Source organism: Paramisgurnus dabryanus, chromosome 18, assembly GCF_030506205.2.
Source record: "Paramisgurnus dabryanus chromosome 18, PD_genome_1.1, whole genome shotgun sequence".
NCBI lineage: Eukaryota > Metazoa > Chordata > Actinopteri > Cypriniformes > Cobitidae > Paramisgurnus > Paramisgurnus dabryanus.
Window position 1 is genome coordinate 12,425,051 of NC_133354.1, and position 24,447 is coordinate 12,449,497.

Consider the following 24,447-nt stretch of genomic DNA (forward strand, 5'->3'; position numbering starts at 1 on the left):
TGGAGCTGTGCCGTGTCTCCGGGTGCATGTTTTTGAAACAATGTGGCGGCATTGTTTTGCAAATGAGTTATTGTCTCATTCCAAACCCTTCCAAAATTATTATTTCTAAACAAAGCAGCAACTGTGCTACATCAAAGTTTTCTGATGTTTTTGAGTTTTCCCCATTGCACAGTTGACTTATTTTCAAAACAGCCCATTAAATCAAACAAGATGCAGCGAGAAGTAAAAATAACACTGATTGAGAAATAGCATTGTGTTGGTAGGCGAGGCCGTACAGTGTATTGGATATGGCTAGCATGTGTGTGTTGCTGTGTGTGATTGTGTGTTGGCTCAGAGGAAGGCTCATATCACCTCTGAGTCAAAGAGAACAATTAGGCCGTATCAGTGATGTTTACAGCGGGGCGAGAGGAGCGATAGCGACTGTAATCTCCGCTTATCTGTTCTCATGCTCGGCCAAGTGCGTCTCCTCTACTTTCTCTTCTCTCCTGTAGGTAACCAACATCTTTTGCTTGTACAGTACACCAAAAAGAGCACAGCAGTGCAGTTCAACCTCCCATTAATTTCTCATCCTTTATAAATAGACAGTGGGATGAAGTTACATCACAGCCATAGATGGGGACCGATAGAACATAATTAAATTTTAAACTTAATTTAGTCAACTTAATTCAAATGTATTTTTCTTACCCCACTGGCAGATATTTTGACCTTTTTTAAGCTTAAATTCACTTGATTTATCATATTTTCTCAGAAAATAAGACATATATGGAATATTCCCCTTTTATAAAAAAAAACTAATAAAAAATCTGATAAACATCCAAGATGTTGATATCTTTCTTTGTTCAGTCGAGAAGAAACATTTTTTTTTAAGTGAAAACATTCCAGGATTTTTTTCCATATAGTGGACTTTAGTGGACCTCAGCAGTTTACAGTTTCAATGCAGTTTAAAATTGAACTTTCAGTGCCGCTTCAAAGGGCTCTAGTGGTGCTTTTCCATTGCATAGTACCCCACGGTTTGGTTCGGGTCTGGTCAGCTTACTTTTGGGGGCTTTTCCACTTGGTACAGTACAGAGTACCGATACTTTTTTTATTACCACCTCGATTGGGGTTCCAAGCGACTCGAGCTGATACCAAAACGTGATGCGAAAACACTGTAGATCACTGATTGGTCTGAGAGAATCGTTACTGCCAACATCATCATTATAATGTAAAAGATTAGCTTTACCTTCATGCTAGCTTGCGCTGTCTCGAGTAAACTTGTTGTCATCTGTGCTTTGTTCCACTTTAGGGATGAAAACATCCACAGATTCAGAATCAGGAACACCATAAAAAAATTTTTTACAGACTTTCGCGACACGCATGTCCGCATATACAGATGTGGCCTTTAAAAACGCGCGTTTTCTCCCGCGGCATTCGCCAAATCGTCTCGCGGAGTCACGCAGAATTCTGCAAGTGTTTTCGGGGGGGCTACTTTCCCTTTTCCCTTAATGTGTTTCGCTTCACAGAAAATCCACCAGGTGGCGCATAAAAAACTACATTTTTATATGCGTTGTCATTGCGGTTGTTTCCAGAAGTTAATAAGGGCATTGCTGAATATTTAATATTTCTATTAAAACAGCAAAGTGACGTCAACCCCTTCTTGCCAGCATAACAGCGCATACATATATTAAGATGACTGTACGTGCAATGGGCATTTATACTAAGTGCAACAAAGAATTTAGTGTGAGCCTAATACCCTTAACTCTATTTACAATGAACATCTTAATTATTTGTGTTGTCGAATTTTGACACCGTTTCATTGTTTGTTTATAATATTAATAATTATGTCCGTTTTTCTAAAAGTATTAATATTTCAAAGAGATTCATGTGGTATAAAAATACATGTTTTAAAGTTAAAAATGTTGTAAAAATATATTAGTATTATTGTTCTTAATATATTAAGAACAATAATATGACACATGTATATTGCGCTAAAATGCTATACATATGGAAAGAGGAATTCTTCTCAACCACCACCAATAAAGTTAAAAAAATATTCTTTAGAAAAATAGCGTTTAAACCCACGCAGAGCGAACAAGAAAACATGGGCCTATGCTTACATACTGTACAGTGGGCATATGATATCTTTATTTAGTTTTACATATTTAAAACTTTAATAATACCTTTCTTGCGCATATAGGCAGTCAGTGTTATGATTTTTTTTTAATCCTTTCAGCCGTTATTCATAACAATAAAAATATTTTTCAGTGGCTTTGTAAATATATTACTAAAATAATGGATTAAAGTAACTTTATAAAATCTCTTAATGTCACTTATGTATTTTTTAGTTGGTCAAAACAAAATAAATGGCTAGAAATAGAACAGACATTTTAATAAAAAATGTACATATATTATAGGCGTATATTATCCTTGTTATTATTGTCCTTCCAGATATCTTATCTCAGACATTCGCAGTCAACACTTTTAAAACTTTTTTATATAAAATCTAATTTATAAATTAAAAAACAAAGTTTTAAGTTAAGACAATAATAAATATGTTTATTTTTATTGAAAGAAAAACGTAGAAAATGTTATTATGGGTATAGTTGATGCAAATAAAGTGTGCAGTATACAAAAAAATGCAAACAAATTATTTCTAAAAGTGGCAAGATTTTAAAAAGATAAAGGTGGTATAAAGAAAGACATGAGAAAAGTAGAGGTATGCAAAAGAGCACAGTTTAGTTATTGTTAATTAAAGCGGTTTTATACACCTTTGTTTGAATTGACAAGCATTTTATTCGCCACTTTCAACACATTTTGTGATTCATTTACTGATATATTACAGAAAATTGTTGTCAGAAGCAAAGCTATTGTACAAAGCATCTTTATATGTATGTTTTAAAGTTAAAAATGTTGTAAAAATATATTAGTATTCTTTAATTTAAGAATAACAATATGATACATTTATATTGCGCTAAAATGCAATATACATTATTCTGCAAGCAATATAAATTATTCTCAACCACCACCAATAAAGTGTAAACATTATTGTTTAGAAAAAAAACGGCGTTTAAACCCGTGTTGCGTGGAGCGAACAAGAAAACATATGCTTACATGCTTATTCGGCATATGATATCTTTTTTATTTAGTTTTACAGTTTTAAAAGTGGCAAAAAAGTTCTTAAAATCTATATACTGGTTTTGTAAAATTTATATAACTGCAGATGCGTGCGTGGGATCCGGGCAGGTATCATTTTCCTCCAGACCTTGACGCATGGTCGCGGGAAGGCGAGAAATATATTTTTTTTAAGTTAAAATATTTTGCACAATTGATATATTACTTATGAATATTTTAGGAAATTATTTTTGACACACGTAGGTTATTACGTGTATTTTGGATTTTAATTTCATTACTGTGCCTATCCGTGGCCTCATCCGAGCGCACTTTCTCCGCCTTGCATCTTTTGAAGAATTGGTATGCAGCACCATGACCCAGAAAAGACTCACACACCTTTCCCTGATGCATGCCCACACAGAAATACTGAACTCCCTGGATATTAGTCCTCTAGCTCATGAGAGACTTTGGAATCTCTATTATACAACCGGCGCAATACGCGAGGCGAGTTTTTTCTGTTCGAGTAAAGAGCGCGTTGATAATATGCGTATTAACGGAATGACAACGCGGGTTTGTTTATTACATGGATGCGCAGCAGCACAAAAACGCTTTTTAATATGAAAAATTAAAGGATTAAAATGTAACAGATTATTATTGAGTCTCTTGGACATAAATGATGACCAATTATGAGACGTTAGAAGGCGCAAAGAGCTGCTTCATCTGTAGCTAAGTAAATAAATGCTTTGCTTTAAACAAATGCATCTACTTTTAAATGTTTTTTTTTAAATGCTACCCAACGGATTTATTGTATATAATGACTCTGCACCTGTAGATATGGTGAGATGAGAAAACATTTTAAGTAATGCTTTTAAAAAAAAACATTTCGCTGTCCAAGTGCTGAAATGGCTCTCCACACGTTTGTAAATTCTTTATCTTTTGTTTGTAACAAATAAAGTATTTTTACAGTACAAACCTTATATAAAGCCTATTCTAAAAATGTAATTATACACCATGTATTTCTTTATAAAAGTATACAATATCAGAACTAAACCCATCATTATTTTTGTTCAAATTATGAATTATTTATATGTTTAAAAAAGACAGTAATAGTACTATTTAGTAAAAAAAAGATCTATATAAAAATATACTAGGTATGTTAATGTGAGAATATTTTACATCTGTTAATCGACGTGTGATCTTAACTTAAAAACGAAAGTAAAATATGTTCGTCCGCATGGACATTGAAAACTGTGAAGTTTAATTAATATTATATGTTGTTATAATATTATATGTTGTATGTAAATTGTAACGAAAGTAATTCCCCCTGGGATAAGTTTTTTTTGCTTCTGATTAATAGCGCATATTCATCTGAGAACTGATGATGTCTGTGTGTTTCAGACCCTGGCTGTGTGCCCTGAAGTGTATGACAATAAAGTAGTAAATCTCAATGTATTTATTTTTAAAATGTATTTTAAATAGGCCTATAGGCTCATAGGTTTTTTGGTTAAAAAAAATTCACAGCACCCCCTGTTCAAAATGACTTCCAGCGGCCCTGCCTTGACGCTTTGTGTGTTCGACTTTAAATGGTGCGGCGCTGACTGGTCGGCGTGTGACATCAGAGTACCGCGAGAGCAAAGGTAAAGTCGGACCATTTGTAACATTTCGACTTGCTCTCGCGGTACTTTGATGTCTTCGTTGCCGAACTGTCTGCGCAGCGCCACATAGAAACGCCCTTTGACTCTTTAAGGCAAAGTACCAGCAACATGAGAAGTGGTGGCACGCAAAAGAAAGTGAAGGTACGCAGTACGCTAAAATATAAAGTGTCTGTACTGCGAGCACTGGTTTAGTTATTTACATCGTGTGTTGCTCTTTCACCATTGTGCACCCGCGCACTCGCTCTGTAGTTTGTAGCTCGCGCTCCGGCTTCGATAAACAATGCCCGTTTCTCAATACCAAGTAGGTGAGTGGGGCAAAGTGAGCCAGTGGGTAAGTTGACCCACCCCCTTTATCTAGGCAACCATACAGATTTGTAGCCGTGTGACCACAAATACAGGTAGCAACCATAATTTATATTTGGCTATGTTAAAGAGAAGGACAAATTAAAGAGTTATGATTAAAGTATGATTTAAAAAAAAAAACAGTTTTTATCCTATCAAAGTAAAATGTATACATACCAGGTATAATGGCTGTTATGTCAAAGTAGATTTATCCAGGTCTAAATATTTATACCATAAATATTGGTGATAGGCTAATGTATAAAACCATGTGAATGATTTAGCTAAAGATTAGCCTGAATTACTAAGCTAGGCAGTTTCCCAAAACGGTGGCTGTGGGGCAAAGTGAACCAGATGGGGTAAACTGAACCAGGGGTTCAACCCCACCATGAGGCACTGTAACCATTGAACATGTTTCATAACAAAAAAAATTCTGTGTAGTTTCGCACAACTGATTTGTTCATTTTTAAACATTTTAGAAAACATATCATGCTAAGACATTACAATATTAATTAATTTTTTTGCATTTGGCGTTTTGCAGGTCCACACTGAAAAAACAAACATACCACTCAGAAACGTCCATTGACAATCTCCAAACAATAAGTTGTTCCTCAAAATCTGTATTTTCATCTGATACAGACTCAAACATGAGTGGATGACATCAGAGTACCGCGAGAGCGATTTAAAACCAACCTCCTCCGCTTTATTTCTCACGGTACTCTGATGTCATCTGCTTGTCGGTTCTTGTGGCGCTGCGTAAAGTTGACCACACCTAAAAAATGTACTGCTAAACTCGACAGAAATGCTCTGTATACCAGCACCTCCTTTATTACTTGTATAGCAGGAAAAGTTCTATTTTACTTCTCAGCGTGATAAATAGCTTACAAGGTTTGGTGTGTGAGCGTGTGAACTGACAGAAATGCGTCTGTCTCATGGTGGGACTTGAGAGCCTAGGTTATATCAACATATGTCAAATTAAGTTACCTGATATCCACTTAATTTTATAAGTTATAAACATTCATTTAAAATAACATACAGCGTATGTATTAGGCCTATTTGCTTAAATTGCATTTTAACAAAGAAACTGCAAGGGTTGAAATTAAAACCCAACGCGCTGGTGAAAACTGGATAAACCGGTTTTCTTTTGATTCCCTGATGATGAGGTGATCGATTAGCATTGGGGGTTGGCAAAGAATTGGCAGACCTAGGGGTGGGTGGTTTTTAATTTCTTGACTCTGTGTCACTGGTAGCTGCTAAAACAAGCAGTTTTAAAACTAAACCATGTACAATTAATTACATTTTGGAATTAACTTCCTTCATGTCTTTTTATTTATACACTGTAAAAAATATTTTCTGAATTTTTAAGTAGTTAGCATTAAATATGTTTACAAACAATTGGTTTACAAACTCTGGGATGTTTGTGATTATCATCATTCAGAAAAGTGGTGCTTGTGTTTAGACTTGTGTTTTACGTGATTAAATCATGAAGATTACATTAGTTTCTTTTCAGTGTAGAACAGTTTGTAATCAAAATGCAAAGATATAGTATATTTATAAACATCGCTGAAACAAAGAGTGAATTAAAATTAAAAAAGTAATAAAGTTAAAGCTGCTGATAATTTTGTTTATATTTACTAGCCTTTTCTGAGTGAAAAATGTTTAGATTTTGTTAAGTAGCCTAATACTCCAATTTATTTCAGTGTGGGTTTCTCATTTTTATCAGCTTTCTTTTGCTTTTCAAAGGGCCGTCTACCTTTGCTACCGCCAGTGCTTTAATGTGGGCCGGTAGGCGCCAGTACTCAGTACCGCCACTTCCAAATATAGCTCTTGCGTACCACCACCTCTCCCTGCGCCCAGAACGTACTTCTAGCGTACCAAAACGCTCATTTGCACATCTGTTTAAATCAGAGGCTTAATTTAATCCTTTGGCTGCGCTGCCGCTTTTCAAAGCGCCCTTCACAATGCAAGCTACCTAATTCGTCCCACCGAGAGCAGAGACTACATTACCCATACACCTTTGAGTTTTACAAGTTAAAAGCGCATGCGTAGCTTTTGCTGCTGTCAAGGCTTGTTCGACTTCATGCGGCGCCCCGAGAATCGACAGCCGGAAGACGTCACAGTATCGCGAGAGCGAGGCGAAATATGATTTCTTGAATCATTCTCGCGGTACTCTGACGTCATCCGGCTGTCGGTTCTTGTGGCGCCGCATGAAGTCGAACAAGCATAGTGTTAACAACGTGGTTTGGAGAGGTGTGTGAAACGCGCAACCATAGCTGCTCTGTTAAAATGAAAATACAATGAATACTTAATATGCCCTCCTGGTTTTAGACTCTGAGGAGTAAAAGAACAAGGTCAGAATCAGAGGACTCTCGCTGGCTGACATCCCACCAAGCCAGAATGATATCGCTGCAGGTACCCTTTTGTAGGTACGTGACAATCTCTGCTGTCGCGGCTGTCAGCTTGGTTCCCCTCGACGCAACTTCGGATTTCCTCAGACGATGTGCAGTGTAAAAACATTATTGAAATTGTATTATACATACTTGCTAAACTACAAGTGAACAAAATTTCAATGAATTTGAACGACGCGCACAGGAGTTTTATCACCCGCAAAATGGAAAACAATGGGACAAAATAAAGTGATGACTTTCGAGTTTCAAATGGCCAATATTTTGTTATTCTTGAACATGGTCTTGGTGTCCAGAGAGTATCTTTGCCCGACAGCGACAATATGTTATTAAAAAATAAATTACATCATTATGGATAAATGAGTGCTTGCAGAATATATATATTTGAGAATGCTTATCAGTACTTTTTTGTTTCTTTAACTTTAAAGATGAATATTCTTCTTTAGAGATGGGCAATTTTCAGCAATAGCACATTTATAATGTGCTATTGCTGAAAATTGCCCATCTCTAAAGAAGAATATTCATTTTGAGCTCATAAAAAAGATTGTTCGCTTATTTAAATGATTTTTTTATGTTTTTATGCACGTTTAGTTTTGGTGCAATTTCATCAAAAGCTTATAATTAGGAAATACACACAACACGCTTAACGTATATTTTCTATATGTTAAAAATGTTGTAAAAATTGCGTATTCTTATATAATAAGAATAACAATATGATACATTTATATTGCGCTCAAGATGATTTAGAAATGGAAAAAGGAATTCTTCTCAACTGAGTGCTTGCAGAATATATATATTTGAGAATGCTTATCAGTACTTTTTTGTTTCTTCAACTTTAAAGATGAATATTCTCCTTTAGAGATGGGCAATTTTCAGCAATAGCACATTATATTCAACATTTTGAGCTCATAAAAAAGATTTTTCGCTTATTTAAATGACTTTTTTATGTTTTTATGCACGTTTAGTTTTGGTGCAATTTCATCAAAAGCTTGTAATTAGGAAATTCACACAACATGCTTAACGTATATTTTCCATATGTTAAAAATGTTGTAAAAATTGCGTATTCTTATATAATAAGAATAAAAATATGATATATTTATATTGCGCTCAAAATGATTTAGAAGTGGAAAAAGGAATTATTTTCAAGTACCACCAATAAAGTTTTAAAATTCTTCTTTAGAAAAACGGCATTTAAACCCACGTGCACCGAACAAGAAAACGTATGCTTACATACAGTCCGTGTATGATATATTTTTTATTTAGTTTTACATATTTTTATTTATATGCATTTAATAATAGTCTACCGTAAGGTCACACTGTTAAAAATGATTCAGTGGCTTTGTAAATATTTCTAAAATAAATGATTAAAGTAACTTAATAAAATCTCTTAATGCAGTTATGCGATTTTTTTAGTTGGAAAATAAATTACTTAAAATAGAACAGATATTTTGTGTAAAATGTACATACACTGTTAGATGTCGCTGTAGATTTAGCAGCACTGTACTGTAAAAATCCACAGTACTATACTGTATGTGTACATTACAGTACAGTACTGCAGTTCATAATGCATTCTGGGTAAATTTGTTTGAGCGGGAAAATTTTACAGTATATTTTGGTCTTGATGTAACCTTGCTGTAGCCATTGCTGTAATGTGCCAGGTGTACTTGCAATAATCAGTGAAAGTGCGCCAACGTCAAATCACACAGACAGAGGGAGAGCACAACTCTTGGCTGCAGCTGAAGGAGGACGATTGATTTCTGTCAGTTCGGTAAGTTTGAAATATTTCTGTTTCATGAAAACTTAATTTTTAGTTTAAGAATGTTGTCAATAGTTTGTCACAATATTGTTTTAAACGTGCAATGAGAGAGAAAAACGGTCGCCAACAAAGTTTCAATCTCCCTCAGAAAGTAAGCTAACGTAAACGTTACACACAGATGTCTACCGCTGCTTTAACTCGCTTTACACCTTTTTAAATGAATATAGGGTTGTTTTAACTAAATTATGACGGTTTGGTGAGTTTATATTGTATTGAAAGTGTGGTGACAATGAAACTATTTTTAACGAAATGGACAAAGACAACCCGCCAGCGCGGTCTTGCGGTCCCAGCATAACGGTCGTTGACGGCGTTTCATCCGTTCAGTTAGCGTCAGAGAAAAGTATGAAGTTCGACTGTTTGGTAAGGCTGACTCGTGGTTGTAAACAGATAGGACTTGACACGCCGTACACAGCATACTGTAGTACCGAACTCCTCCACAGAAGTGAAAACAAGAAACCTCATATTTAACTGGATACATGCATCGAACTCATCGCAGCTTTAACTTCGACCAAATATAATTCAGACCTGGGCTCATCTTAATATCGGATGAACGAAAGGGATTGCCGCGCTTATTGTTGTTGTTATTATATTACGGTAACTTATATCAGCAAAAGCAGAGAATATCTTCTCTTAAGCGTTTTACACGCCCAGTAAGTTGTCCAATACATTTTTATGGCATATTGTTTCCACCACTTCAGATGCATTACACGCTGTATATATAAGTTTCCAAAACACATCAAATCAATGCACGAAAAGAGAATGGGCTCCGCATTTACGTACCTTTGTCTTCTCGTCTCTGTCATCTGATCCTTCATCTCTTGATGTAAAAATAGTCCATTATAACATCGTGTAGGAAACTGGCATCACCAGGATTGCTCAGATTTAGGCGATCATGTTTATCTTTAAAGTGAGCAGCTAGCTACTAACTTGTTAAAAAACTTTGCGTGAAATAGTGTTACACCGCAGCCGTCCGGGTAAAACATTAAAGGGACAGTCTTTTTACCTTGTCACTATAAATCGCTATTTTCTGCACTAAACGAGACATTTTCAGAGATTTTCTGTAGACAAGATGTTATAGAATAATAATTTAAAAAAGACTTATTTAGATATTTATATATAATATATAATATAACAACTAATATATATATATATATATATATATATATATATATATATATATATATATATATATATATATATATATATATATATATATATATATATATATATATATTTGTTTTACAACTGACTTAACACTTACAGTAATGTTTTATTTGTTAGCATAGCATGATATTAGATTTAAACACTTAATACATTTTTAAATCAATCACTTTGTCTCTGCACAATGAACATTATCAAATATTATTAATGTTGTAAAATATATTGTTCATTGTTAGTTCATATTAGCTAAGGCATTACCAAATGTTAAGGAATAAACTCTTATAGTAAAGTGTTACTAAATTTTCTTTTACCATTTCCTTCACAATGTCTACTTATTTCTATGGCTAACAGATTTTGTAACATTTGTCTTTTCTACAGTCTTACCATTGCTTGTAAGCTGGATTGGGTAAGATGGATCATCTTTAAAGGCACCAGGCAAGTACATGATGTACAGTTACAAGTCATGTATTTTTTCGACTGCAATATTAAATGCTTTCACGTCACATGTAAAAGTACACAGGAATGTGCTGATCACTTTTTATTTGTAGTTTACATGAGTGTCATTGCACTTTTCAGGAGTTAAGGCAGATGTGGAGGCACAATGGGTGACACCAGACACACACCAAGCACATTATGTTCGGTAAGTTTGCACTTTACCACTACAGTTTCTTTAAATACCCATGTATACACTCATTCACAATTCCCACACACAACACTGTAACACGACCATACACAACATGTACACAATTGTCTTAGTTTGCCATGTAGAAATATACAAACAGAAATATTCAGACTTTGGTTATAAGAAATTTAATTTAATAATTGTATTTATTTAGCAGAGGTGTCCCTGGACTTTATTGACAAAAGATTTTGTTTTCAGAATAAAAAGTTGTGTCCAAATCAGTAACAATTTTACTTTCTGTTCAGGACATTCAATCATGACATGATCCATGTGGATGCTGTCCATTGAGGAAAGAGTTTGTTCCGAGGTAAGTGAATCTTCTGTATTTTAATGTAATTAGGTGTGGAACAGTAGAATAAGAGCAAAAGGTTTCAGAATAGGGGTAAATTCAAGGCTGAGTTAAATTTTTTAAGAATCTTTTTCTATCTTATATTTGTTGACTTAATGTTTATGATATTTCTAACAGGTTTCTGGATAGAATTAATTCCAAAGATGGGAAAAAATGCACATCCAGACAAGGAGCAAGCAAAAAGACAAGGAACTTGGTGCAGAGAAAAGCTGTGGCCATTAACCCCCATGTGAACAGCTTCATGCAGTCCCTGATTGAGTTCGAATGGACGACTTCAAAGTAAAGGCCACTGTGGTCTGTCTGCCAGTTTAATGCATTTATTTTTAGTGTTAAATGAAATTCAAGTAGAATATTTAAAACTATGGGCCAGTGTTCTTTTTACCACAGTGAAATGTTACCTTTTAGTCGATGATGGACTTTAAACTGAAAACTTCAAACTATGCAACAGTGTTCTATTTGCCAGAGTTAAATATGTTACAGCAGGGGTCTCCAAACTTGTTTATACTTGTTGATTTTATTTTATGTTACTTGATTATATGTTTATTATTGTTTAAAATCTTGTTTTAAATGTTTTGTTTCAATTAAATGTTTTTTTAAATAAAATTTTGATACAAACATTGCTTGGATTGCCTTTTAATTCATTATGTCATGTCAAGGATAGCATTTTTACCATATTAATAACTATAGATTTAAACCTAAATCTCTATCTATTTTATATAATATTATTGTATTAACTGTAATAAGTAATAAATAGTATTTATGGGTCAATATAGACATTACAGTAAATTACTGTAAAAATAGACTACTGTAATAAAATATTGTAAAATTACAGTACAGTACTGCTTTGTAACTATACAGTACTAGTTTGTGTACTGTAAAATGGTATTACAGTACAGTACTGTAAACCCAAAATACAGTAACTTACTGGCAACCGTGCTGCCAGTACCGTACTGTAAAAATACAGGGAAATCGTTAACAGTGTATATTATTTGATGTATATGCCTTAATAATATAAGTATTACATTTACAGATTATTTTAGTCAATATATTTAAAAAGGTCAGAGTAATATATTTAAGTTTTTTAAACTGTAATAATTGCATATTTCAAATTATTATTATTTCTATTTGACATCAAAAATGTGTAAGTTTTACGCCTAACTTGAAGTATGAATTACTTATATTTTCACATTGATATTATTTGAGTAAATGTAGGCAAAAAATAAATTAATAATAAGTAGAAAAAATGTCAATTTTAAACAATCACATAGCCAACGGTTTTTAATCAGCAACAAAGAAACTGCACATTTTGCCGATGACAAACACCTCAGAAACTCCTCCAATTTATGAATATTTACACTCACAATATGATTTTATTTCCTTAGTACAAAAGTATAACATATTATACAAATTCTTAGTAAAATGTATTAAACACCATTGCATACTTTTTATCGTGTTTCATACCATGTAAAGGGAAACATGATAATATAAAAAGTAGCCTACTGTTCAGTAATGCAGAAAAGTGCAACACAACCATGTTAAAGCTATTAAAACGTTCAGATGCAAAAATGAACTAAATGTAAAATTAGATAAACTAGTTAATGATATTGCGTAAATGCGCTCGGTCTCTTCAAAGGTCTTCGCGAATTATTTTGTTATAAGACTCGATTATCATACATCACGTCTCTTCTACTGTAAGTACACGGAAAAAATAAGACAAATGATGCGCGTTTGAGTCCGATTTTTATGAAGAATATGTGACTGTTTATGTAACTGGCAAAAGAAAACTTCGCCAACAAAATGTTTGCCAAAAAGCATGCATTTGTATGACATCAAAGTCTATCGCCTAAACATTGATAATCCGTGTCATGTTACTTCAATATCATACAGTATACGCTAAGCATGAAGTCGAGCACACACATTGTCGTCAGTATGGCCTACATGAAACACGCCTGCCCTCTACAGGTTTTTATATTTCCTGCGTCCCCAACCGAACCCCATCTTCTGCGGGATCTCGCAGAATTTCGGAAGTCTCCGCGGCATTCTGCTCTCAGAGACGCGCATTTTTAAAGGCCACATCTGTATGCTTAAATGCAACTTAAATGAGGCTCAGCGGAGCGCGTCGACTGACGCAACTGTCATGTGAGACATATGTAGTGATAAACGTGATGTGCAAACATCAATTTGTGGTGGTACATTTTTGTGGCGGACTGAGAAATAAATAAATGTATGGGAATGTGCAACGACACTCTCACTTGTATGATGTCACAGCAGTAGGCAGCGCAAATATAACGACACGCCTATAATTCCTCCCACTCCGAAGTGCTACTGAACTCGATGGAAAAGCTAACCAAGCCAAAGTGAGGTGAGCTGACCCGACCTGACCCAAACCGTGGAGTACTATGCAACGGAAAAGCGCCATAAAAGATCCCAACCGAGGTATAAGGGTCTTATCTAGCAAAATGATCTAGCAAAATCTTTTTAACCACAACTTCTCGTATTGCACTAGCCGTGTTATTATGTAATCACGTCGAAAGGTCCTTTTATATCTTTAGCAATTTTTGCTGGACAAATAGACAAAAAAACATTTAAAAAATAACATAAAGAGATTCATTGTTTGCAGTGTACTGTAGATAGATGATAATTGTATTAAAAATAATGTTAATTCAACATTTTATTTTTGCTTTCTTTTCTTTCTTATTTGCTCTCACTGCTATTTGATTCAGCAGTTCTGCTGTTGACTTGTGCGTCTTATTTAACAATATGTTGTGATGAACCCTTGTCCCACTGTGTTCCTCCCATATCTATATAAATATTCACTTCACCATATCCTGTAAAATTTTTTTATTTTGCTTCATTTTATGTCTCTTGTTTCCACATTTTTACCTCCTAGGTGGAAAAGTAGTTTATAAGTAAAGTACCCACTGTGGCTATCCCAGCATGCCTCTGTGTAGCGGCAGGGCCCCAGCCAGTGTTGCGGCGGTTCACACTGTGACACACCCTGTGCTTAGTCTCTGTGTGCTGACAGGTGAGTGTGTCTCCAGCGTGGGGTGTGAAGGAGCACCAGGCCCCGTACTCGAACAGAGACTTCCTTCACCAGGGCCGCTTTGTGTTCTTCTTGGCTCGGCTCTTCGTACCGGCCGCCAGCACTCCCAGAGTCAGAGTAAACACATCAGCTAGCTCTATTTACTTCCATTGCTTACACAGCGCGCGGCAGATTAGCCTGTTTATACAAACACACACACAAAAAATGGCTGATTAATCCTCGCGCCAGGCATCGTCTCTCTACGTTCTCACACACACACACCGAAAATTTCCACACGCTAAATGCGCTCTGTTTTGTATCCACAACAATTTTGCAGTTTAAGCAGCAGTGACTACACTAATGATAAGTCTCAGAGATGCGCAACATACTGTAAATATGTTGCTTGTTAGTCTGCAAATTCTGCCTCATCACGCGACGGCGAGGCCACGATGGCTGTTTGCTTGTCACCTCTATGCTGTTTTTCACCAGTGTAGTCAAACTATCCAGAATAGCGTCTCTATTCTCTCCTGTTGGCAGATTTTATTTTTAGTGCCTACATTAATTCAAGCTCCCGCTTTAAAGTTCCTCAGGAAGTCGCTGTGTTCCCCCCTCTTCTTTTCCTACGAATAGACCTGAGCTGTTTTCGGGGAGATGCAAATGATTTCTGTTTCATCCTTCCGTCAGAGCGCCCACAATCTGTGGGCTTCAAAAAAACAACAACAGCTACTGCCAAACATCTTTATGAATAATAGATTGTGTGTCGCTTCCATAAGACAGCTTCTTTTCAATGTCACAAAAACTTTAGCGTATTTCTGTACATTAGTTGAAAGTCTCCATTCGGTGGTCGGCTTCCGATGGTTTTATTTGTTCTTTTGTAGTTGTCAGGGGAGATGTGCAATGACCAGGATTTTTCCTGGAAAAGTGTTGCAGATTGGCTTCGGAACGTGAGCCGAGAGATTCACTAACGTACAGTATGGAAAAGCTGATGTTTATGTGGCAGGATTTGTAACGTTTGTTTTATTCCCACACTTATGCCAATTCAGGTTTTGTGAATTTATGGTGAATTGTTTTTACATCAGGCAGGATTCGAAAGGCCTTATGTTTGCAGGAGGAAACCTGGCAGTATAGAGTGGTAAGGTTATGGGTTTAAAGCATGCACAAGGCGATCCGAACTGGAACTGCCTATGCAAATAAAAAATTTAAGTGCCATGTGGATGCAGCCATGTTATGAAAATGCTTAATAAGTGTGATAAGGGGCACTTCGCTATTTTTGAAAATAGGCTTTTTTTCCAGCTAACCTAAAGTTAAACATTTGACTTTTACAGTTTTGGTACCACTTTTAGCATAGCTTAGCATAATACATTGAATCCGATTAGACCATTAGCATCGCTTAAAAATAACCAAAGAGTTTCAATATTTTCCTATTTAAATCTTGACTCTTCTGTAGTTACATTGTGTACTAAGAACAACGGAAAATTAAAAATGAACTTTTAAAATTAAAAGTTGCGATTTTCTAGCCCGATATGGCTAGGAACTATACTGTCCTTGATTATTACGCCAGAATGAGAGTATTGTTTTAGCCATATCAGCCTAGAAAATCACAACTTTTAATTTTACGTCAGTCTTAGTACACGATGTAACTAGCCTAGAAATCTAGACGCACCCTAGCGGCCGCAAAATGTATTTGCTGCCAGGGTTTAGTCTAGGCACTCACAATACACTTAACCGGTCCAAAAACCAAAATTTGGTCAGGCCAATCACATCGTGTGTAGCGTCTGTGGGGCGGGCTTAACATGATGACGACAGAGCTGCAACGGTTCCTACTTGAAAACAGAGAATGGGTGCTGCTGCTGGCGAACAGCTATCTTTTGAAGCGGCTTTGGCCGCGACTCTGGAGGACTTAGACTTATGTTTTTCTTTGAGAGAAGAGCAAATAACCCTACTGAAGTCCTTTTTAAGCAAGAAAGATGTGTTTGGAGTTTTGCCGACTGGTTACGGTAACTACGTCACCTTCTTCGTTGCTCTGATCCGTCATAGCGCTATCCTATTGCGTGCAGAGGCATTTTGAGGGACAACCTTATATCCCGCCCCTTGCATTGAGCCGTTTGTGTGAAGAGTTGCCAGACCTTACATCTTGATGTAGGTCTGGCTAACCAGGCTACGATGTAACTACAGAAGAGTCAAGTTTTAAATAGAAAAATATCAACTCTTTGGTTATTTTTGAGCGCGATGCTAATGGTCTAATCAGATTCAATGGATTATGCTAAAAGTTGTTCTGCCAGGAGTGTCCCTTTAACAGGATAGTTCACCCAAAAATGAAAATCCTGTTATCATTTACTCACCCTCATGTTGTTATAAACCTGCTGAATACAAAAGGAGATATTTTGATACTAGTTGACGTTACCCATTAACTTCTATAGTATTGTTTTTCCTACTATATAGTGAGTGGGTGCCATCAACTGTGTTCTTACCATCATTTATCAAAATTTCATCTTTTGTATGCAACAGAATAAAGAAACTCCTACAGGTTTAAAACAACATGAGGGTGAGTAAATGATGACAACATTTTCATTTTTGGGTGAACTATACTTTAGGTTTAACGATTTAAAGGGATAGTTCACCCAAAAATGAAAATTCTGTCATCATTTACTCACTCTCATGTTTTTACAAACCTGTATACATTTCTTTGTTCTGATGAACACAAAGGAAGATATTTTGAGAAACGTTTGTTACCAAACCATTCGTGGACCCCATTTACTTTCATAGCAGGAAAAAAGAATACAATGGAAGTAAATGGGGTCCACGAATGGTTTGTTTCCAAACATTATCAAAATATCTTCCTTTGTGTTCATCAGAACAAAGAATTTTATACAGGTTTTTAAAAACATGAGAGTGAGTAAATGATGACACAATTTTCATTTTTGGGTGATCTATCCCTTTAATGGTCCTTACTTGAATTTTTTATGTAATTCAGTTACATTCAGACATTAATTGTGGCTTTTGCACAATGTTTATTTTAAATGTACTCAAAATACATATGAAAATAGAATCGGGCTCTATTCATTGACAGGGATGTGCGTTTGCGTTTATGCATGCACCTTTATGAAGTTTCTCATGATCTCTGTTTCTTCCTCTCAGCATGAAAGGATGAATTATAGAGATGAACAGCTGTTGTCAGCTATGTGCAGCTCTGCTTTTCTGTTGCATTCATAATGCAGATACTTCCTTTCTTACTGGTCCCTAACACTGACAGCACACCTCATATGACCAGTGAGGAGAATCTGTTCCTCTGCTACCTGCATAGAGTAGGTAGCATCTTTAATGTTGTAGATGTTGTAGGTGAGCATGTTCGCAACGTTCACTACGCTACTTTGCATATAGTGGTGTCCCATTTCATAAGGAAAGAGTTTAACCCCCACTTCCCTCGCTTAGGGGACATAATGAAGGTTGTGAGGAATAGAAATATATTCCAGTGTAAAATGGCATCTGCGATTTTGCCTAAAACATTGGCATGCACAGAACCTGGACCACACCCCTGTTATCCCCTCTCAGAACCGCCATAATATATTCACATATCAAATTAAATTAGTAGCAAAGGAATTTAAACATATTTGAAGAAATGGTGAACAAGAATTTAGTTGATAGTTTACATTATCATTAGAAATCATTACGGTATCTTGGCTCACATAAATGCATGCTCACTTCATTCATTGGCAGTGATGTAATGAGCCCAAAGCAATAAGCGCAATGAATACAAATACTGTGGTTAAAGAGCCTGTCAAAGCAGACCTGTGAAGCGGAGATCAGAGAGACCCTTTCGACCAGTCGTTGCCATTCAGCTCCTTTCAAGTGCACACATTAGTCATGCAGTCATCACACCAGCAAGCCAAACATGATATTGGTAGACGTGTGTATGTGTGTGTTTGTGCGCGTGTGTGGTCCTTGGGTATCATGTGACCGCGTGAGGACATGAGAGCTGATTCTTTACCTTCTGTTTGACCCTCTGTCTTCATTAGCCACACACATAGAGCGCCACCGTAGGCCAGCTTCAGGATCGCTGGGTTCCTTACACCAACATTTAGATGCCTGGAGCTCCCACATTGAAGAAAGAAGTCTTAAATAATGCCTGACAAGTACTGTATATACTGTAAGACTCTGAAGTGGAAGGCAGTGTAATGTATACAAATAATATGAGGTCTTGTAATGCAGCAGGGCTTCTGTTTTTAATAAAAAGTAAATTGTAAATGAACCACACCATAATTTTCGGTAGTAATTCAGTAGTATTTAAAGGGGACATTTCACAAGACTTTTTAAAAAAGTGAAATAAATCTTTGGTGTCCCAGGAGTACATATGTGAAGTTTTAGCTCAAAATATCATATACAGTAGATCATTTATTATAGCAAGTTAAAATTGCTACTTTGTAGGTGTGTGCAAAAATGTGCCGTTTTTGGATGTGTCCTTTAACATGCAAATGAGCTGATCTCTGCACTAAATGGCAGTGGTGTTGGATAGTGCAGATTAAGGGGCGGTATCCCCTTCTGACATCACCAGGGGAGCCAAATTTCAATTATTTATTTTTCACATGCTTGTGAAACATGCATTTTCACATGGTTTACCAAAACTAAGTTACTGGTTGATCTTATTCACATTTTCCAGGTTGATACAAGCATTGGGGACTCAATTATAGCACATAAACATGGAAAAAGTCAAATTTTCATGCTATGTCCCCTTTAAATAAAAAGCTGGCAAAATGAGACTTTTCTCCATGTTTGATTCTTAACAAAGTTTAGGTGCTTGTTTTCTGCTACCAAACTTAAACACAAGGAAATGTATTCTATAAATTCTTTACATATGCTTCTGTTTCTGCTTTCCCGCATGCTTTCGTTTGTAAATGGAGCACAAAATCTAGTGTGACCCCCTTAGACCCCATCCCGAAATGTCAAGCTGTTATGCACCTCTATCAGATGCTCCCCGGAGGCGAAAGTCAGATAATGATACTGATTCAATCTGATTTATTTGCCGGTTGGTGGCTGTCAGAAGCCTTTGAGCTAATCTGCTGTAGTGACAGCTGTGTATTGGCACGGCTTAAAGCTTGGAGGGCTGCCACTTTAAACGATGCCAGGGCTTTGTTTTCTGTCTTACCTGCTCTTATCTAATCTAGCTATCTAAGCTAGCTATCATATTTATGCGAGGTGTGCTTCAGGTAGCACAGTACCCTGATACTGGCTTTCCTAAACGGCTTGTAAAACATGTTTTTGTTCATGGCCAAACAGGTTAATAAAGACGATAGTAAACCGAAAAAGTGTGTATTTGAGAGAGAGAAAAAAGATTTTTAATGGATTCATAATTTACATTGATGAATGAACAGGGTCATGGTGATGGTGGCTCTATTGCCACTTTTCCATTGCATAGAACCCCACTGTTTGGTTTGGTCAGGGCAGGGCAGCACCCCTCACTTTGGCTTGGTTAGCTTTTCCATCAAGTTTTGTAACACTTCGGAGTGGGAGGGATTATAGGCGTGTCGTTATATTTGCGCTGCCTACTGCTGTGACATCATACAAGTGAGAGCGTCGTTGTACATTCCCATACATTTATTTATTTCTCAGACCACCACAAAATTAAAATTTACCACCACAAATAGATGTTTGCACATCGCGTTTATAACTACCTCTGTCTCACATGACAGTTTCTGTACAAACACCCGTGGTGTCAGTCAACGCTCTCCGCTGAGCCTCATTTAAGTTGCATTTAAGCATATGCGGATGTGCGCATCGCGATTGTGCCACCACAAACTGCAAGTCTGGAAAAAAAACTGTTATGGTGTTCATGAGTCTCAACCTGTGGATGTTTTTCATCACTAAAAGGGAGTTTGGGAACTAACAGCAAAGAACAGATGACAAAAGGTTTACTCGAGACAGCCCAAGCTAGCATGAAGGTAAAGCTAATCTTTTACATTATAGCGATGACGCTGGTGGTGACGATTCTCTCAGACCAATCAGTGATCTACAGTGTTTTCGCGTCACGTTTTGGTATCAGCTCAGGTTGCTTGGAACCCCAACCGAGGTGGTACTAAAAAAAGGATTGGGTACTACGTACTGCACCCAGTGGAAAAGCCCCCAAAAGTAAGCTGACCCGACCCAAACTGTGCGGTACTATGCAATGGAAAAGCGCCATAAGAGTGTACCTATTTAAGATCTTCCATATTTGGTTGTTTGTTACTGTAGCTAACGGTTACTATAGTGGTAGCAGTGCATAAGGTCATGGGTTTGATCACACATACTGATAAAATGTATAACTTGTAATTCACTGCAAGACGTTTTGTATTCTCTCTCTTTTTCTATCTCTGCCCTTTTTTCCATCAGCTATGTCCCTCTCTAGGGTGGATTTAAAAAGAGCCCCTTTTATCCTTCTGTAATCCTGATCTGGCAACTCAAGCCTTCAGGAACACACCACCAACTGGCAGCACAGTATACATAAACCACACAACATCCACCAAACAGCTGAGGCCTTGGACATGTGCTGTTCATTATGGTCTTGGCTGTGGCTTTGTCGCTTTTGTCACACTCAGTACTGATATAACGGTGTCCCTACTAGGCTTTTCTGTGTTCAATAATTTGACAAAGAAAAAAAAAACAGTATGGAAATTCACGCTGGCCTTTTCTGACCCTGGATCAGCTGTGTCCCCGATGTGCAGCGGCTTTAGTCTGACAGATCGGCATCAAAGGGTTTGTGAAAGAGACAGACCTCTCTAGGGCAATGAGGGGATGCAACTGTTTTATCAGCCCTGGAGAAAACCCCTCATTAGACAGAATAATAATTGCCTTACACTTCCATGTGATGTGAAACTGTGTTCCTGTTTATGTGACACCATGACATTAGTGAATTAATTAATTACAGTTTTTTTGGCAACCAGTGGGTGTAAATGTGTGCACCGACAGAAGCTTCTGATTTGAGGGCGTTTGCAGGAAGGGCTCAGGAGGAGGGCAGGATGTTAGGGAAGTTTTTGGCGTGGCGGATCTGAGCATGCAGGCAGCCGCTAGCATAACCCGCTGACAAGTAATCGCCCCCCACTCTTGTTCCCACTCTTTCTTATATACTGCATCCGTCCTCTCGAGTGCCTTTTGGCCTGGAATCCATCACAAGACACTGGAAAGTGACATCAGGCAAGTGGAGACACAGAGCTGCTGGAAAGCACACACTGGACGTGCTGTTTTTTCTCAACTGTCACCTAATTGAGTAATACATCATACGTATTCTGTGCAGCCCTCTTATGTAACAAGCCTGCTATGAGTCTTGATACTAAAGAGTATTGAGTCACAAAACGCATACACAATTTTTAAGGTTTTTATTTTTGTTTCGTTTTGGTTTTGTAAAAAAGCCATTAACAACAGGAATAAGCATCTGTAGATTTACTGAAAATGCCTGATTCATTGACATCTGGATATTCATTTTGGATACAGTTAAAATTTTTATCTGTGTGATTGGTCCTTTTATAGCAAAAAAGTAAAAATAAAAAGGCAATTAATAAACAAAGTATGCTACAAAGAGTAATAGCACCCTACAGATTAAGAGCTCGTCCCAATACCTCCCCTTCCCCTAAATTTTTGTCCTAACCCTCGCATTGACCTGTGCAGGTGTAGGGCGTCCAATTACGTTAGGGAGCAAGACACAAGGTCTTGCGGCGTGGATGAGGCATTTAGCTCGGTAGACGTTGCCTCGTTCGCCCGAGTGGCGCGAATTGAGTGTTGCCGCGGGAAACACGCAAGTAGTAAAAAGGGGAACTTTGGCGGAAAAACGTGCCACGTTAACCAATCAGGAGCTTGCTCTAGTAGTGACGTGATTACAGGAAGCGAGAAGTCGCAGCTCCTCCCATGACGCAAATTTCCGCTAGAATGTCTCGATTACTAGAATTTCACGCACAAATAAAGCGATTAAACTCAAAATGTTCAAGCGGCAAACTAGACACGGTAGACGCGAATCTGACGCCTCAAACGCGGTTGGTGTGAACCCACAGTTAGAATCAACCCTCAAAATGTAGTCAGGAATGATGAAAGCTTAAAACAAAGTGGGAGATGAAATTACCCAGAATACCTTGGAGACTGGTAGACGCATCAACGCTGCGCATGATGTAGATGAGCATGTTCGCAACGTTCACTATGCTACTTTCCATATAGTGGTGTCCCATTTCATAGGGAAAGATTTTAACCCCCACTTCCCTCGTTGAAGGGACACTCCAAATCAATTGGAATTTTTAAGGGAGTAGAAACGAGATGGGCCCTTAGCCTAAATAAATTATCGCTCAGTAGGTGGTACCAACTAGTTTGGAAATAAGAATTTTTTATTTTTAGTTATTAGATAAAGCATTTTCCAAAAATACATGTTATATGGTTGGATACTCAAGTTACTCGGGACACATTCATTTGATGTGTAAATGTAAATTCTAAAATGCTAGATTTATTTGTGTTACATTAGTTAAAATAATGGCACATTTAGCCTAGTCGTGGAAAGTGATTATTAAATGTTAGATCACTGAGAAAAATGCTCAAAATGTCCCAGTTTTCATCTCACCCTGATAATTACAGTAGGAACAAATCAAGCGCCATACAAAACATGTCCACATTGTGAGGGATGTGACATTTTAAATGACGCCATTTTAAATTACAACATTATAAATGACGAACCGGTCATGCCAGGAACATGATTGATTTACTGGTTTATGTAACAAACACATTAAGATCCATTAAGAGAAAACTTAAGCTTTGAAAAGTGAAAGAGAGGTACAGTGGAGATGTGTTTCATATAAGTGTGCCAAGTGAAAGGAGAAAGGGGCAAGGTTAAACAGAGGAAAAAAGCAGTCATGGACACAGGAAATATGTCCCTGTCACCGTGTAGGACTGACATATAGACCCTCATCGTCTTTGGGTGACGGCTGACAGCGTGACGAACAGGTTCAAGGCAAATGAGAGTGCCGAATGATGCGAGGAAAAGGATCAAATGAAACCATGTGGAGGAAGAAAATGAGAATCTGCTACCTAATCAGAGAGCATCCTTAGGGATGTTGGCCTTGCATCTTTCCCTCTTTCTATTGCATTCTCACAGCTCATAAACACTGGATGATTAAGTATCGTAGTGGAGCAATGTGAATGTTTCTTTCTCAGAGTTCATGTCAATTGAAAAGGTCGCAGCAGGTTATCTTTTCAATCTTATACACTTATGCACTTATGCTTATCTCATACCATTGTGCAGATTGTAGTTCTGTTCCAAAAACAAATCTGCTTACGTAAACGGCGTTTAAACACTTTCATTTGAATTGTTCTGCATAGGCAGTAAATCTGTACAACACAAAATAGTTATGCTACTGTCTTGGTATGCATCTCATTACATTTTATTAATCGACCTGTAATTCCAATCTCTTAACGTTTTCCTCTCACCCACAGACTCCTCTGGACATTTGACGTCTTCACCTCTCAGCTCACCCACGTCCCACCGGGGGATGCATCCGTCCCTGCTGAGCCCGACTTCGTTGGGCCCCTCGGGGTCCCTTCATTCACCCATCAGCACTCTGAGCTCACCCATGAATGGCCTGGGCTCTCCTTTCTCTGTTATCAGCTCGCCCATGGGGCCACATTCCATGGCCTCACCGGGGATGGGCTACGGTCCCAGTGTCAGCCCACAGGTAGGGCCATGCTCTTTTTTGGCTTCATTTAATGTGATTACATTTCATTGGTTTAGAAATCGCACTATCCATATTTGAGTTTCTTGATTCATTCATTAAAGTGTGCAAACATTTTACTTTTGTTTATCCAGTACATTTACTAAACAAGTAGTGCAAAAGTTTGGTTTAGGGAAAAAATGCTGTTGGCAATAAAAGACCCACAGATTCACACTCTCTCACTTTCCAGTAATCTCGTCTTTTGTTCCATAAAT

General features: G+C 37.1%; 1 protein-coding gene and 1 long non-coding RNA gene across 6 annotated transcripts in view; both read left to right on the forward strand.

Moving 5' to 3' along the window:
- Positions 1–24,447, forward strand: part of rxraa (retinoid X receptor, alpha a) — a 139,410-nt gene that overhangs the window by 64,749 nt on the left and 50,214 nt on the right. For 3 of the 5 annotated variants that reach the window (XM_065244192.2, XM_065244194.2, XM_065244197.1), the window contains one exon: positions 23,958–24,195. In XM_065244192.2, coding sequence (XP_065100264.1) covers positions 23,958–24,195 — 238 coding nt within the window. Of the gene's footprint in view, positions 1–23,957; positions 24,197–24,447 lie in introns of all 5 variants that reach the window. The other 2 variants (XM_065244193.1, XM_065244196.2) reach the window with 1 other exon arrangement.
- Positions 8,956–12,474, forward strand: LOC135721751 (uncharacterized). The gene is made up of 5 exons (XR_010521553.2): positions 8,956–9,257; positions 10,845–10,901; positions 11,043–11,106; positions 11,394–11,455; positions 11,615–12,474. It is a non-coding gene; the product is annotated as an uncharacterized lncRNA (long non-coding RNA).